General features: G+C 35.9%; 1 protein-coding gene across 1 annotated transcript in view; it reads left to right on the plus strand.

The window, feature by feature from the left end:
* The window catches only part of LOC138694394 (cysteine desulfurase, mitochondrial-like), a 90,657-nt gene that overhangs the window by 7,772 nt on the left and 66,584 nt on the right, over positions 1-16,301 (plus strand). The window contains exon 2 of the mRNA XM_069818082.1: positions 7,144-7,238. Within this exon, the coding sequence (XP_069674183.1) occupies positions 7,144-7,238 (95 nt within the window). The remainder of the gene's footprint in view (positions 1-7,143; positions 7,239-16,301) is intronic.

The following is a 16,301-nucleotide window of genomic DNA, read 5'->3' on the forward strand; positions in this document are numbered from 1 at the left end:
TTTCGAACCCATGCCCCAAAAGCATTTAAAAATACAGAGTTCATCGTCCTTTGAAATGTCATGTGTACACATTTTCATACATCATCTTACTGGTCTAAATGACTTCTTTTCCATTTCCTTGCCTGTACAAGTTGTGTATGACTTGCCACTATTCATTTTTCTTTCTTCGGTTTTCCATTTAGTTTTGTTCACAAGCTTCTTTTCTTCCCATATTTTCGGTCATGATTCACTGCTGCAACTGACAACCTGAAGTAGCCCTGAACATCGAATACTAACCTACTACAGAATGACTTGCAACAGGATGTGACTGCCGCTGTAGTAGGTGCATTCACTTGTTCAACGTAAACATGTAACATTGTGTTCTGTGTTACATATTGAAGCTAGACTTACGAAAATTTACTATTTATTAAAAATTAAATTGTTAACTGTCTTCCATTGGAGGTAGCCCAGAAGGACTCTCCACACAAAACACTTTACTAGCCTCTTTCTTAGTTCTTTTTCTATAGGTCCGCAGATGATGTTCCTTTTTCTATTAAAAGCTTCCTTGGCCATTACTATCCTCCTTTTCGACTTCCTGGCAGCAGCCCATGTTACTGCTTATAGTACACCCGAAGTATTTGAAGCTGTCCACTTTTTCTACTGCCTCATTTAGTATTCGCACATTTATCTTTTTTATTTTTCTTCTGACAACCATGGTCTTGTTTTGTTTGCATTTATCTTCATCTCATACTGCTCACAGTTGTTATTTAGTTCCATTAGCATATCCCTGAGTATCGTCTTCTCTTTTGCTAACAACACCATATCATCAGTAAATCTTATACATTTTATTCTTCTTCCTCGTACTATCAGCTTTTCCATGTTCTGAAAACAGTTCTTCACTAAATTCTCCAAGTATATGTTGAACAGGACAGGTAATAAAGGGCATTCTTTTCGTACTCCTCTCCCTATTTCACTCCCTTCAGACATTTCTTCTCCTATTCTGACTTTGACTCGTTATTTCATATAAAAATTACTGAACAGCCTCGTGTTTTTCCAATACATACCTATTTTCCTTAGGGACCCATCAGTTTATTCCAATCCACTCTGTCAAACTCCTTTTCTAAGTCCACAAACACTTCTTTATTTTTCTCTAGGTATCTTTCACTGATTATTTATAGTAGTCCAGTTCCATCTCTCGAGTCCACACCTGTGGAGTAACAGTCAGCGCGTCTGGCTGCGAAACCAGGTGGCCCGGGTTCGAATCCCGGTTGGGGCAAGTTACCTGGTTGAAGTTTTTTCCGGGGTTTTCCCTCAACCCAATACGAGCAAATGCTGGGTAACTTTCGGTGCTGGACCCCAGTCTCATTTCACCGGCATTATCACCTTCATATCATTCAGACGTTAAATAACCTAGATGTTGATACAGTGTCATAAAATAACCCAATAAAACAATCCATCTCTCGATCCCTTGCACCCTTTCCCTTTCTGAAGCCGAACTATTCCTCTTCAAACTATCCTTCCATGTAAGAATGTAAACGTCGATTCAGTATTTGCAGGAGAATCTTCGCTGAGCGCAGTATTAGGCTGATAGTCCTGAACTCGTTACATTGCTTGGCATTATTTTTCTTCAGAATTAGCAACATGCAGCAAACTGTCTCCGTAAAATCTTCAGGCCATTCGCCTTTCTCATATATTTCGTTGCATAATGATAGAATTTCCGTCTTGTCTTCACCCAACCATTCCACTAATGGAGATTCCATCAACTCCTGTTGCATTCCCATTCTTCATTTCCCTAAGTGCTAGTTCAACTTCTTCCCTTAAAGTAGAAACTCCTTTTTTGCCTTCTATAGCTAAGTCATCTGGACGATTCCCTGTCGCATATTATAGTTCTTTTATATATTTCGTCCATCTTTTCAATATGTGTTTGTCTGTTATTTCATTTCCGATTTCGTCTTCTATCAACCACGTGGATTTTCTGTTCTTATTTGTGAAGTCCAAACATTTTACTTTGTGGACATTAAAATAAACATAGTATCTTCCTTTTCTCTCTAGACCAGCGTTTCCCAACCGTTGTAAGTTCACGGCACCCTTGCGAATAACATTAAAAACTGGGGGCACCCTTTCTTGAATTAAAAAAAAAAATTGAATTTTAATATATTCATTTATTGAAAGATGATATAATAAGTAACATACATCATAACATAATACGGTAAACTTTATTACAATCATTGAGTAAAAATACATAGAGTTTTGTTCGATTAATCATTAATGTGAAACTTGTGATTGATGCTTAGAGCACAGATACGTGATATTGGGCCTTACACGTGACAGTGAAATACGCAAATCATCCTCAAGGTTATTCAGTCTATTCCTTGCTTTGCATCTTGTCACCATAGCAGAGAAGGCTTGCTCGCATACATAGGATATTGAAAAGGGCAAAAGTGCGTTAATTGCTTTCTTAATTAGGTTAGGATACTCTCAGTTGAAGCCAAAAAGCAGCCACCAACGCCTCACTCTTGATGATCTTACCTTTGAGTGTGGAATCAGCGCAAAGATAATAAATTCATCTTCGTTTGCAAGCACTGAAATCTATTTCCTCCGCACTATCTACGAAATCAAATGGCAAGACAACCCAGTCAAGATTCATAGTGGAAATAGATGAAAAATACATCTTGCAATCTTGATAAGTTATCAAAAATGCGGTCTTTCAGCTTACCAACATCTTTATCTCCTACCAGATTAAGAAGAGATGGAAAGTTCGACAGATCTCCTTTCTGAACTGCAGACCTCCAAGAACTAAATTTTCTTTTAAAACCTTTCATTTTATTGGTTGATGAAATTGTTGTTTCCTGTCGACCCCGCATTGAAACACTCAGTTCATTCAGCTTATGAAAAATATCTGCTAGATACGACAGTTCCAAACATTAAGAATCACTTAGTAACAGCTCATGAAACGTGTCTTTATTTTCATCCTTAAAAAAAGTTTTCACCTGTTCTTTGAGTTCGAGAAACTGGTTCAATGTACGACCCCGCCATAACCACCTTACTTCTGTGTAACGTAACAAAGAGGTATGAGCTGCATCAATTGCGCGACATAACTGTTCAAAAATCCTGCACTTTAAAGATCAAGACTTCATGTAGTTCACCATTGTCACAACTTAGTTAAACACTGGAGCAAAATCTCCATTACACACTTTCATGACTAATGCCTCTGTGCAAAAAATAGTGAGTTATAATTATGGATGGATTTTCATTGCGAGATCTGGCAGTAAAACCTTTAAATTTCCCAGACATAGATGGTGTACCATCCGTACATATATCACAACAGTCTTTCAATGAAAGATCATGGTCATTGAGAAAGGAATTAACAGAAACGAAAATATTGTGGCCTGTGGTTGTAGTCTCCAGCAGTCTACAGAACAGAAACTGCTCACTAATATCATTATCGTCAATATATCTGATAAAACCAAGGAATTGTGGTTTGTCACCAATATCGATACTCTCATCTAGGCCTACTTGCAAAGCAAATATTCTATTAGTTTTTATTTTCTCCAAGACTTGTTCGTTGATATTGCATTACATTTCAGATATCCTGCGGCTGATTATATTGTTGGAGAGAGGAATTTTCGAAACTTGATCAGCTGCTCCTTCGTCAAGAATTGTTGAAACTATAACTTTACATGCAGGGCCTATATTTCCTCTCCGAGAGTATGAGGTTTCTTTTTTTTTTTTTAGCTATCAGTTCTGATACTTTAAACGAGGCTTCAGCAGTGTCAACTATGGTCAGAAAAAATACATCACACTTTTCTGGGACACACCAGGATGCTTTGTTGTAAGATGCCGTTTCAGTTTGCTAGGTACCATGGCCTCGTTGCTGAGTGTTTCGCCACAAACTAACACACAGGGATAGGATTTTCCTCCATACGTTAAGTAACTGACCAGGTATGATCTTTTCTTTTGTTTGTCTTATTTATATATTGAATTTGACGGTCCGGGAGTAACTGTAGCTGTAGGAGCCGACTGTTCACTTTCACTGTCCTGGCATTTACGTTTAACAATGAACTTATCCATAGCAAAACACTGTGAATCAACGCAAAGAAAACAACTGAAAGTGGCGGCAGAACTCTTACAATTTTATATATTGTTCTGTCGAAGTCTCGGGAATGTTTGTGAGGAAGCGAGTAGTCTATACTAGTAAACAGAATCGGGAACATTTGGCAGGGATTGGCTGTAATGCCATCTGCTGGAGCCGGACACAAGTATAATTGAATCATGGAAATGAATCGATCTGTAATGCATGAGAGTAATTAATTTGATTTATTTTATTTCAAGACCTTACAAGACTTTAGGCTTAAGTAGACAGTTTTTTTTTGGTTTATTTCAATATCTCGCGGCACCCTATTGTGCCGGGGCACACCGGTTGGGAACCACTGCTCTAGATCTTCTATTTTTTTACATTTCTCTTTCAACCAGTCTTCTTTTGCCTTATGTTTCTCTTCTTCATTGTTTAGTTGCCTATAGTTTCTTCTGCCTTCTTCTGTATTGAATTTTTCCATTTTCTCCTTTCCTCCATCTTCTCGAACTTTTTCTCTGTGACCCAAGGTTTCTCAATTCTCACACCCTCTCTGTATCCTATTGTTTCTTCTGCTGTTACCTGTATACAGCTTTGTAGATGAGTCCAGTAGTCAATACTATTCTCAAGTGTTGATTGTAAAGTAGTGGGTTTTTCTTGAAAATCTGTTTTAAATTTTCTTCTTTTCTGTTGGTTCAATTTTCCCATGTTCAATTTCTTTGTTACCTATCTTCCTCTTATCTTCTTCAGACGAATATCTGCTTCGCCTATCAGCTGGACATGAACTGAGTTAATATCTGCTCCTAGTAAATTCTTTGTATTTTGTAAGCAATTTCGAAATCTTTCCTGTACCAATATGTAGTCTTATCTGATATCTGCCTTTGTCCCTTGGACATATTCATGTGTATCTGCTTCATTTATATATTGGAATAATGTATTTCCAACAATCACTGCGTTTCTTGTACGAAAATTCACCAAAGATTCTACTCTATCATTCCTTTTTCCCACTCCTTATTTTCCAACTGTTTTTCTGTCCTGTCTCTCACTATTGCATCCCAATCGCCTGTTAGTATTACGTATTTTCTCTCCTTCTCCTGAATTATCTGTTCTATCTTATCATTGCTTTCATCCACTTCTTCGTCTGCTAATCCATTATGTGGCTTAAGTCTATTTTCTTCTTCCCCAATAGTATCACCATTGTCATCTGGTCATCTACATAACTCACTGATATTACTCTATCTTTCACACATGGTCCCAGTAATACACCTACACCGTGACTTCCTTTGCACTCACCATTTGAATAAAACAACCTTAATTTATCATTTACCAACTCACTATTATTTTCTCACCTCTTTTCTGATATTCTCATCACATCTATACTCTGCTTGTTCTCATTTCTTCCTTAAAGTTTTCCAACTTACCTGCTTGCAGAAGAGTCCTCACATTCCACGTGTTCCAATCCTCAATCTTCTTTTCTTCTCTGGTTGGATTGCGTCATGTTTCTTTCTCCCAAACAGAAATGTGGATATGGAGAAAAATGGAGTGTGTGAAATGGACAGACAAAATAAGAAATGAAGTTGTGTTAGGAAGAGTGGATGAAGAAAAAATAATGCTGAAACTTAACAGGAAGACAAAGCTAATTTGGCTACATCACTGGTTAAAAAGAAACTGTCTACTGAAAGATGTGGTGGAAGGAATGATGAAGGGAAGAAAAGTTCGGAGGAGAAGAAGAAGATATCAGATGATAGACAACATTAAGATATATGGATCATAAGCGTAGACAAAGACGAAGGCTGAAAAGAGGGGAGATTGGAGAATGCTGGGTTTACTGTGAAGGATGGCCTTTGGCAGAAAACTATGAATGACTGAAGTCTATCGAGTTAACATAAAAAATATGAACAGTAAAAAAAATATTTTTACATGCTCACTCACATCTTGTGTTTCTATCTATATTTAGAACATTGTTCTTTGCTGCTTTCAAAATTGGCATAGGCAGGACAAAAGTATGTTTGACCAAGACCTGTGACAGTGTTTCAAATTCCAGAACAATCTCGCCGAAAAGAGGACTGGTGGTAAACCTAGTCAGAAGTAATGATCATAATTCTGTGACATAGTGTAACAGGTTACAACAGGGACATAAAATACAGAATATAAATTTCAAACCCTACCTAAACCTTGTCATTGACAGTGGCATTACTTGTCACTAAGGTCGAGGAGGATAAGGAGGGGTAGAGAATGAAGCCAAGTTTTTTCCTGTAAGATTGGCACAAGTGAATGTCAGATCCATTATCCTTCTGTTTGGACTTCTTTTATTATTTTTATAGGTAGGATAATTGGACATAAGGCACCCAGTGTCGCTATTGAGAAAGAGATTGTACACATTTTTATGACATTTAATAGACCTGTACATATTTATAACTTTATTGCCATAGTAATCGTTAATAATGGCACCTACCAAGCCAAATTTTCGGCATAATCTGAAAAACAGCTTCTGCTAGCGGTTCCCCTACCATGCCCTCTTGCCACTGCTGACTCTGTAACACTGTCACTCGCTAGTAATGCGCATTCGACACATAGTAAAATAACACAAAAGAACCACCAGGCATTCAGATTCTCCCGCAACTCACAGATTTTATATAATTTGATTAAAATACAGTGAGAACTAATATTTGGATCCCATTTCGTAACACAAAAACGACGAATGCAATAGAAAATTTTGTTCAGTAGCAGATAAGACTCTAGAATTACTAGTATGAAGATGAGTAGAAAGTGGAAAGATTGAACGCTGGATAATTATGTAGTAAGCGTCCTCCATCCCACCATCTTCCTGCAATAGAGGTACAGGGCACATACTTTCTCGTTGGAGTGTAATGAGGTTGACAATATGTGAATCATAAGGAAACACTGAAAATTTTATTAAAATACATGTAGCTATATGTTTGGTAAAGTATGTGCCCTGAACCCTTAATGTGGGAAGATGACCTGGCTGACGTTTACTTCATAGGCCTAATTACCGAACAGTATTTGAACTAGGCCTAGTCCTTTAGATATAGTATAGACTGCATAAATTGTGTTTGCTACTTATTTTTCAGGAGCTGTTAAAGAAAAAGTAGCTGTTGATTTCACGAAAAAGCTTCCCACTGATGGAAGGCCTTTATATTTGGATGCTCAAGCAACAACTCCGATGGTAAGGATATGTACTGTAGGAAGGCACAAAATATTAGGATGGTTCTTATGAACCATGAACATGTATAGTATTTCTTTTTTCCTTCTGCAACCAACAATTCAGAGCACAGGTATTAGATGAAACCATACTTCCAAATGCAGATTTCCCAAACCTAATTATTAGAGCAAACATAGAATGCAACATTAACTCTTACCTGCCAGTGGCAAAGCGTATAAAACTAATTAAGAGGGAAGATACTACTCCTGCTACTGAGTTTTTATTCTAAATCTGCAGTCAATCAAGTCACAAAATACCTCTAGAATAGCTACAATATCTAAGCCTTCAGTTTTTATGTGCATAGTTCACAAGATAAACATGTATAGGCCTAAATATATTTTTTTCTGGGGCTTACCTCAAACAATCACCTTGTAAATGAGTTCAGTCCATCTGTCCTTCAGTACAGCAGTGATGTCTTGAAGTCAGGTGTCCTGCTAAGATTATATATATATAACATTCCTTTTCTATAGTTAATTTTCCCAAGTTAGAGAGTTTTAGGTTGGTCATCAAGTTTTCCAAATATGTTTTAATTCACTTTAGGGCATTCATTGCACTTTCATTAAATACAGAGGTGGTTAACAGAATAGAGAGCACCAAGTTAAGTAATTCTCTCGATTCTGTATATACTTTCTGAGATTCATTGTTGAGAATAATTATATAAGCCAATAACTGTTGGAATGTAATTCATTTTTTAGTATCAGAGTAAACAATTTTCGTGAGTTCGTTCTTAAGATGATTCCCATAAAAAAAAAACTTAGCATAAAATGCAACGAGTTTATTTAAGTGTTGCTGTGGAAACTGAAAATGGTAAATATTATTGGTTTCATCAAGGAGCTTCACGAAACGAAGTTCTTCATATTATTTTGGGGTGATTCGCTTTTCATAATCTTTCATATTCACTATAAATGTATCTGTTTTGTCTGGTTCTGGAGTAGCCACTATCACATTTCATATGTAATGGCCACACGATTCTGTTATTTCATCATTGGAAACCCAGTTTTTGTCTTTCACGATATGTTTAATTTTTTCAGTCATCATCACTATCCTTCAAGATTCTAGACCATTTAATTGTGTAAGTTGCTGATATATGCTTCTTGCAATATTAATTCATGTAGAATTTCCATGTTACAATATTTCGCCAAATATAGTTCATGGTTGCTCAATTTCAACAACTCATTATTCACTGCAGTGAAGACTTACATAAATCTTTAGAAAACTTGCAAGGTTTGTTTTTATGAAGATCTCATTAAACACCAAATAATATAATAGAGTGGATGATTGTTTCTTCCGAGGTTTTCCCCAGCCGTGGGACTGAAGCCGGATGATCTATGGCAAGTCCTCGGCATCACTTCATTTCACCTCTTTGATTTGATTACCTGGTTGGGTTTTCGGAGGTTTTCCCCAATCAAAAGGCAAATGCCGGGTAATATTTTGGCGAATCCTCGGACCTCATCTCATCATTGTAGAAAATTACTAAATTGTAAAACTGTAAAAATTGTAAAATATTTTTAAAATTTGTAAAAATTGTAATTATAATATTGTAAAATTTTGACTTGTTCCACATCTTAAAGCTTCATTGCTCATGTAAGATCTATGGAATATAATAAATGAATGAATGAACGACTTTATTTTTATCTTCTTTTTGCCGCATTGCTCTTGTGCTTGGCAGTTTACATATATTGATGTACTTAAAACCTCTTAAATCACCTTACCTTACACATGTTTCACAATTTTATGACTTTACTGAGGGTTTTTGAAAGAGAAAGTAAGTTTGGAAACCATCCTTTAATAAACAACTGCGTGCATCCCTCGTGCTGTCTTTGGCATGGGTAGAATTAATGCCATTGTCAGTGGTACATCTGTGTAATATTTTGCAACTTACTCCACCCCTTATGAGAGTGCATTATGTTTGTGGAGTTTATTCAGAAAAATATATGCTCCATTCATTGCTGGGTTCTGTGGAGATTAGGCTAGGTTTCAGTGTGAATAACATTCCATTAAGTCCAAAAGATTTTACAAGAGCTGTTTCGCTACATCATGGAAAAGCTTGAAGCATCAATTTGAATTATTTACGAAGTTATCAGATGCTTTAGAATGCAAATTCATTTACCAGGAGATCAGAATCTAGTTGAAGTAGAGCCAGAATCCAGGCAGACAACGAGTTCATAAGATTGCAAATGCTATGGAATGTACATACAACTGCCACCCATATTTGAAATAAACTTTGGCAAGCCCATCAAGCAGAAGTGAGTTTAAGGACGATTAGGAGATGTCTTCAGGAATCAAAGCTACATTCAACGAAGATATCTGTAGGATCTCTCTTGTCATGGCTTGATCATGCTGCACAGTATGAATTTGCGTGTCAGAGTACCATCTGGTGTTCACGGAGTTGAGAGTCACCAGTGTGGAGAAGGCCAAGAGAACGCTTTTCTTTCACTCTCTCTTCCACAATGTCTTCATGAGCTCGTCATAGTATATACAATACATATTATATGTTTTCAATGTGTGTGTGAAGCTTATGATAAATAATTGTGTAACCATAGTTGTTATGCAATTAAAATAATACTATCAGAACAAGAGAGTAGACTTCAAGGGAGTCTGTATGTTGAATATATTAGTATTATTATTATTATTATTATTATTATTATTATTATTATTATTATTATTATTATTATTATCTTAAAACTGTATGAAGTTACAGGAGAATGGAGAAAGTTACACAATGTAGAACTGCATGCATTGTATTCTTCACCTGGCATAATTAGGAACATTAAATCCAGACGTTTGAGATGGGCAGGGCATGTAGCATGTATGGGCGAATCCAGAAATGCATATAGAGTGTTAGTTGGGAGGCCAGAGGGAAAAAGATCTTTGGGGAGGCCGAGACATAGATGGGAAGATAATATTAAAATGAATTTGAGGGAGGTGGGATATGATGATAGAGACTGGATTAATCTTGCTCAGGATAGGGACTGATGGCAGGCTTATGTGAGGGTGGCAGTGAACCTCCGGGTTCCTTAAAAGCCATTTGTAAGTAAGTAAGTAATCATCTTAAAACTAAACATGATTATTGCTGAAGAGAAGTAAAATAAAAAATGCGAAGTGGAAATTAGTGTTCTATTAAAATAAAGAAAATTAACCACAAACTTTTTGTTCATAAAATGTTGGGATAGACAGCATACCCTGTCTCCTCTGGTGCTTTGTCCTTGCTATCTACACATTTTGAAATTTTGTGTTCTTGATATATTCATATGGTATAGTTGTATCTTTGTGGATGTTCATGTGCCTTGTGCACTCTGAAGACAAAAGGTCACAAATTAAGATACTATGTCTGGCATGTATCATCGGACATTTCTGCATCCGATCATAGGTACATCTACTTTAGAATTAAGTCTCAGATCACTAATCCAGTGGTCAATCAGCAACCCGAGGAAAGTTGATTGGGATGGATATAAAAGAAGACCTTTCAGCACTGGTATTGGGTATCTCTAGGGACATTTGTTCTATAATAGATGTGGAGTTGGCAGTTGACCAGCTGTAACAGTCCATTCTCCTATCTTATCATAATAATTGAAGCATGGGCCGTACCAATATTGTAAGTTACTTTTAAAAAAGTTTATAGTAATCACTAAAAACTAATCAGAAAACGAAAGGTGTTACATCTTGTTGATCAAATAGCAAAGTGCAATGCAAATTAACATTATTTGTTAGCTTATATAAATTTTGTGATTTTTAACAAAGAAGAGATCATTTAAAGCAAGATAGAAATGATATTCCATGTAACAACGTTATATTGGCAGTGATATAATATAATGTTGTTACACTAACAAGTAATAAATGGGAAATATTTATACACTTTCTAAAATACTACATTTTAAGCTTATTACAGTACTTGAAGTATTTTATAGATGTATCAATCATGAACAATTATCACTATAAAAATTAAATGTTTATTTTTACTAACAAGCAACGAATCAAAAATGAATCTTGTATTTTTATTGAATGTAACATAACACATTAAACAAGGATCGAATTTTCAACTGGCAGACTCTCATAAACCTCCTTGTATTGAGGCAAAAGAAACTGAAACTTGTTCAAAAGGTCCTTTGTAGTTGGTTTGATAGGAATGCTGCTTTTAAATGTTAAATATCTTTCAGTACAAGTACCTCTTCCTTTCCTCAGTTTGTTCTGAGAAGTGTGATATTCAAGGTTGTAAAATATTATGAGGTTTTCTTGCTCGAATTTATGTGGGATCATGACTAGTCATCCTAAACTACATGACTTGAGTTACTTTTACTACGGGATCTCTTTTCATACAAGTTTAATTTTGTGAGAAATATTTGAAATTTTCTCCTTTCATTCAAGTGACAGTATAAACGGATTGCTAGGTCGTGTTGTAACTACACACAGAGCGTTTGCTTACTAAATCGAGCGACTGGCACGAAGGAAATGCAACTCACAGCAAAATGTCTCCTGTACAGCTTGGCAGTCACTTCAGTCTCTCTATAAGAGTGGTTGTGTTCGCCAAATATTCTCCTGTGTTATTTCTTTTTCCCAATCCATATTTTCCAACTGTTCTTTCATCTTGTCCTTCTTAAACAACTGCATTCCAGTCGCCCATTAGGATTACGCATGCTCCCTTCTTCTCTTTCTCAACTATCTCTTCTATCTTGTCATAGCTTTCTTCAACTTCCTCATCTGCTACTATGTGGCATATAAATTTGCACTAGCAGTAAATCCATTTTCTTCTCTTGTAATCTCACCATTATTATCTGGTCATCTACATACCGCGCTGATATCACTTTATCTTTCACACGTGGTCCCACTAATACACCAAAACCATGACTTCATTTGCACTCACCATTTGAATAAAACAACCTAAATTCATCATCACCAACCCACCACTATTTTCCCATCTCACTTCTGATATTCCCATCACATCCACTCTGTTTCTTCTCATTTCTTCGTTCAAGTTTTCCAACTTACTTGCAGAAGAGTCACAGCTCTGTGAACACTTCCAACTGATGCTCAAAGTCTCTCCGGTACATAGCAATAAGATCTTCCATCCTCAATCAATGCAACAGCTCTTGCAGAGGCTTCCAGGCTTATGGCATGTTGATTGTATGAAAACTTCTTTGTAACTGAGTCAAACAGTGAACTAAACACGTCTCTTCGTCGGTCAACTTCAAAATCACAAGTCATCCTCCAAACGGATGATGCAATATTTGTTAACAAAGCTTGCCACAGATGTGCGAGTTGTAATGGTAACAGACAGCAAATGCGTTAAGGATCTGAATATGATTATTAGGTTGGTTTTTACATTAACTTTTTCTTTTAAAATATCCCAAACCACATCATAAAATCATAAAACTACGGAAAACGTATTATTTGTCTTCCTTGTGTTAAATTTTACATTACCTCATTAACATGTTTCAGCCTGCTATCGGCCATTTTCAGAAATGGTTGTTGCTGGTCTTGGCGCCTTTTTGTGTTTCCTGTGGGGGTGTGTTTGTGTAGTGTAAAGTGGAGTCAAAGAGTGTGTGTGTTCTGAAATTGAGTTGTGTGTTAAGAATTTCATTGGAATGTGTTTTTGTGTGTCTGTATATTTCGTATTATTCTAATGTGTTTAGTTTCTGGCTTTTTGGTTGAATGTGTAGAATTTCCACGTCTTAATATTTAGTGGATATATCCATCCCTCTTGCTCCAGTATCACTGTCCTTTTCTCGCACAAGCCACTGATATTACAATGCCACAGCGATCTCCTATTGGTTCTCGTCATATGTAGGAAATTTGCTGCAGAAAATAGTATTGCTTAGCAGTAATGCTTTAAATCTGAAATATTGTGAAAATCCTTTGAAAACAAGAAAGCCGGTCATTTTTTGTGTCTAGGGCTGTACATTTATTGTAGAGGCAGTAATTTAAGACCTGTGTCCATGTCTGTATCATATAAGTAAAAAGGTGATGAAATGTCCGTATTTTCTTGTTCAAGCTTCGGAAGCAGATTAATAATTAGTTATTATGTCATTCAAAAAAGGAGAAGATGCTAAGACTTAAAAAAAAAAATCAAGTAAAATAATTATGACAGGTCAGTTAGTCCGATTTCTGGAAAATATCAATGATGATGATGACAATTTTGAAAACAGTGATGATAGTGACTGCTATGTTAACAGTAGTGATGAAAGTGATCATGATGATGTTGATGTTGACGATGAAACACACATTACATTTTTTTTTATCTAATGTTGACGATGAAACACACATTACATTTTTTTTTTATCTAATGTTGACGATGAAACACACATTACATTTTTTTTTATCTAATGGCGAATACTTTACTTACATCATTCGCTCCAAGCTTCCCCATCTGTGTGTGATTGCTGAAGCTGTAGTTCTTCTAGCCACTAAAGGCACTGTCCTAGATGCAACATGGTAGACAAACTACATAGCATTGCATGATGCTAATTAATGGAGCAGTGGTGGAATGTTGGTAGGGGAAACAGGAGTACCCGAGAAAACCTAATACCAAGCACCATTTTTGTCTTCACCACAAATTCCAGTTGAACACACATTCGAACCTGTGTTCCCAGCGTGGAAAGCTGACACTGTCTGTTCAGCTAATAATGTGCCACACACACATCACATTATCTATTGCCTTTCTTTTTAATTCTCAATATTGTGCACAATGGCGAGCTCTCTGAATACAGTCATCTTATCATTAGAGCCTGGATTTCATGTAATATGGAAATGACAAATATGTACATAAATATATAACTAAAATGGCAAAATATGTCAATAAATATCTAATAAATAAAATGTATTTAACTTAAAAATCTAAGTTTTATTTAAATGGATTTATTTTACACTGATTCTGATGTAAGAAAATAGAGCTTAAAAGACTTATTGTGAGAGACCTATTGATTGTCACATTATTTCATTGTAATATTTATTGTATTGATTCTATCTTTCCTTGCATTAGTGACAAATGTGTAGGTAAGTTATGAAAGTAAAAGGAAAAAAATTCTTACGCCCACAAAATGGAACAAAACCAAAATAAAATTAACAAGATAAGAATGAACACTTTCATCTTCATGCACATTTTATTAGGTACTGGTACATTAATAATTGTGCCACTTAGAAGCCAGATCGATTATAACTCCACACTTAATGAAACTGAGAAAATGGAGAGCAAAGTTCACACCTTGTAGAAAAAACAGGTTTATTGACTACAGAAAATTGTATACTGCATTGCAATGCTAAGATATTATAAAATTTAATTATAATTAGAATCAATAATACAAATTAGAAAAATTTTATTGGAAAAATTAAACATTGGGGATGTAAATCTTTCGGAGTTAGTCAACTTACCCAATGAAAACATTCCAATTTTGTTCCTATGCAAACTATACTGAGTCTAATAATCAGTGTAAACAATGTCATTATCATGTTCATTATTAACTTCACTCATAACTACTAATTGTTTATAGTAATCATGATTTACTGAAGGAATATACTTCAACAAACTCATCATGTCCAGCTTCTTTGCCTTGGTGGCCCGGCAGACAGTTGGTTATAGAGCATTCTGATTGATGGTATTCAATGTTGGTGGTCGACCTGCTGTTTTTTTCTTAATGCCAACTCGGAAAATGGCAGATCCACAGGAAATGTTATCTTGTACTGTTTATGTAAGTCTTCAATCTTTCAAGTCTTTCCAGTGCATTTACATCCAGTTTACACCTATAGTCAAGTGTCTTCTTGTGGATAGTAACAACATGCTCCAGAGGTTTTGTGGACATAAATTCTTCACGTTTCATTTCGTTCACCACAAAAGGATTCTTGGATTTACTATGGCAGATGACATCATATCAATCTTCTGGTGAAAGATATAGTTTTCCTTCCTATATTTTTGATGACACCAAAGTAGTCTGAATCATTTGGCAAATAGTTGTGCTGAGATATCAGGAATTTTAAGTCAATTATTTCACCTTTTATGCAAGTGTTCTGAACAAACTTCGTCATGCTCAAAACAGTCTTGATGTTACATTTTCATTAAGAGAAATTAATATATACTCACCTCACTATTACCTTTGTATAATACTTCCAAAAAATTGAATAATATAGAATTCAAATCATGGCATTCACACAGGTCACATTAATCATTATTCATAGACTTGAACTTATTTTTAATGACTTCAATACGGAGAGACAACAAGAATTTCGTTGTATAATAATATTATAAAATTTCAATCACAACAATCGTGCAAAGAAATCTCAATAATGGAAAAATAAAAATAAATGGAGTTGGTCGCATTACCTTCTGAAATTTAAAGCTGAGTTAATATAAATGGAATTAGTCACACTGTGTGCATAAGATTTGCTGATGATATGGCATGTTAGCAGAAGAGGAGATGATACTAAGGGATATGCTACTGGAGCTAAATAACAGCTGTGAGTAGTATGGAATGAAGATAAATGCCAACAAGACGAAGAGCATGGTCATAGGAAGAAAAGTGAAGAAAGTAAACTTGCGAATTCTAAATGAGGCAATAGAGCAAGTGGACAGCTTCAAATACTTGGGGTGTACTATAAGCAGTAACATGGGCTGCAGCCAGGAAGTCAAAAGGAGGATAGCAATGGCAAAGGAAGCTTTTAATAGAAAAAGGAGCACCTCTGGAAAAAGAACTGAGGAAGAGACTAGTATAAAGTGCTTTGTGTGGACTGTGGCATTGCATGGGGCAGAAACGACATTACGACAAAATGAAGAGAAGCGAACAGAAGCATTTGAAATGTGGATATGGAGAAGAATGGAGCGTGTGAAGTGGACAGACAGAATAAGAAGTGAAGCTGTGCTGGAAAGAGTGGGTGAAGAAAGTATGATGCTGAAATTGATGAGGAAGAGGAAAAGGAATTGGTTGATTCACTGGCTGAGAAGAAACTGCCTACTGAAGGATGCACTGGAAGGAATGGTGAATGGGAGAAGAGTTTGGGGTAAAAGAAGATATCAGGTGATAGACGACATAAGATATGTGG

Source organism: Periplaneta americana, chromosome 2 (genome assembly GCF_040183065.1).
Source record: "Periplaneta americana isolate PAMFEO1 chromosome 2, P.americana_PAMFEO1_priV1, whole genome shotgun sequence".
Lineage (NCBI taxonomy): Eukaryota > Metazoa > Arthropoda > Insecta > Blattodea > Blattidae > Periplaneta > Periplaneta americana.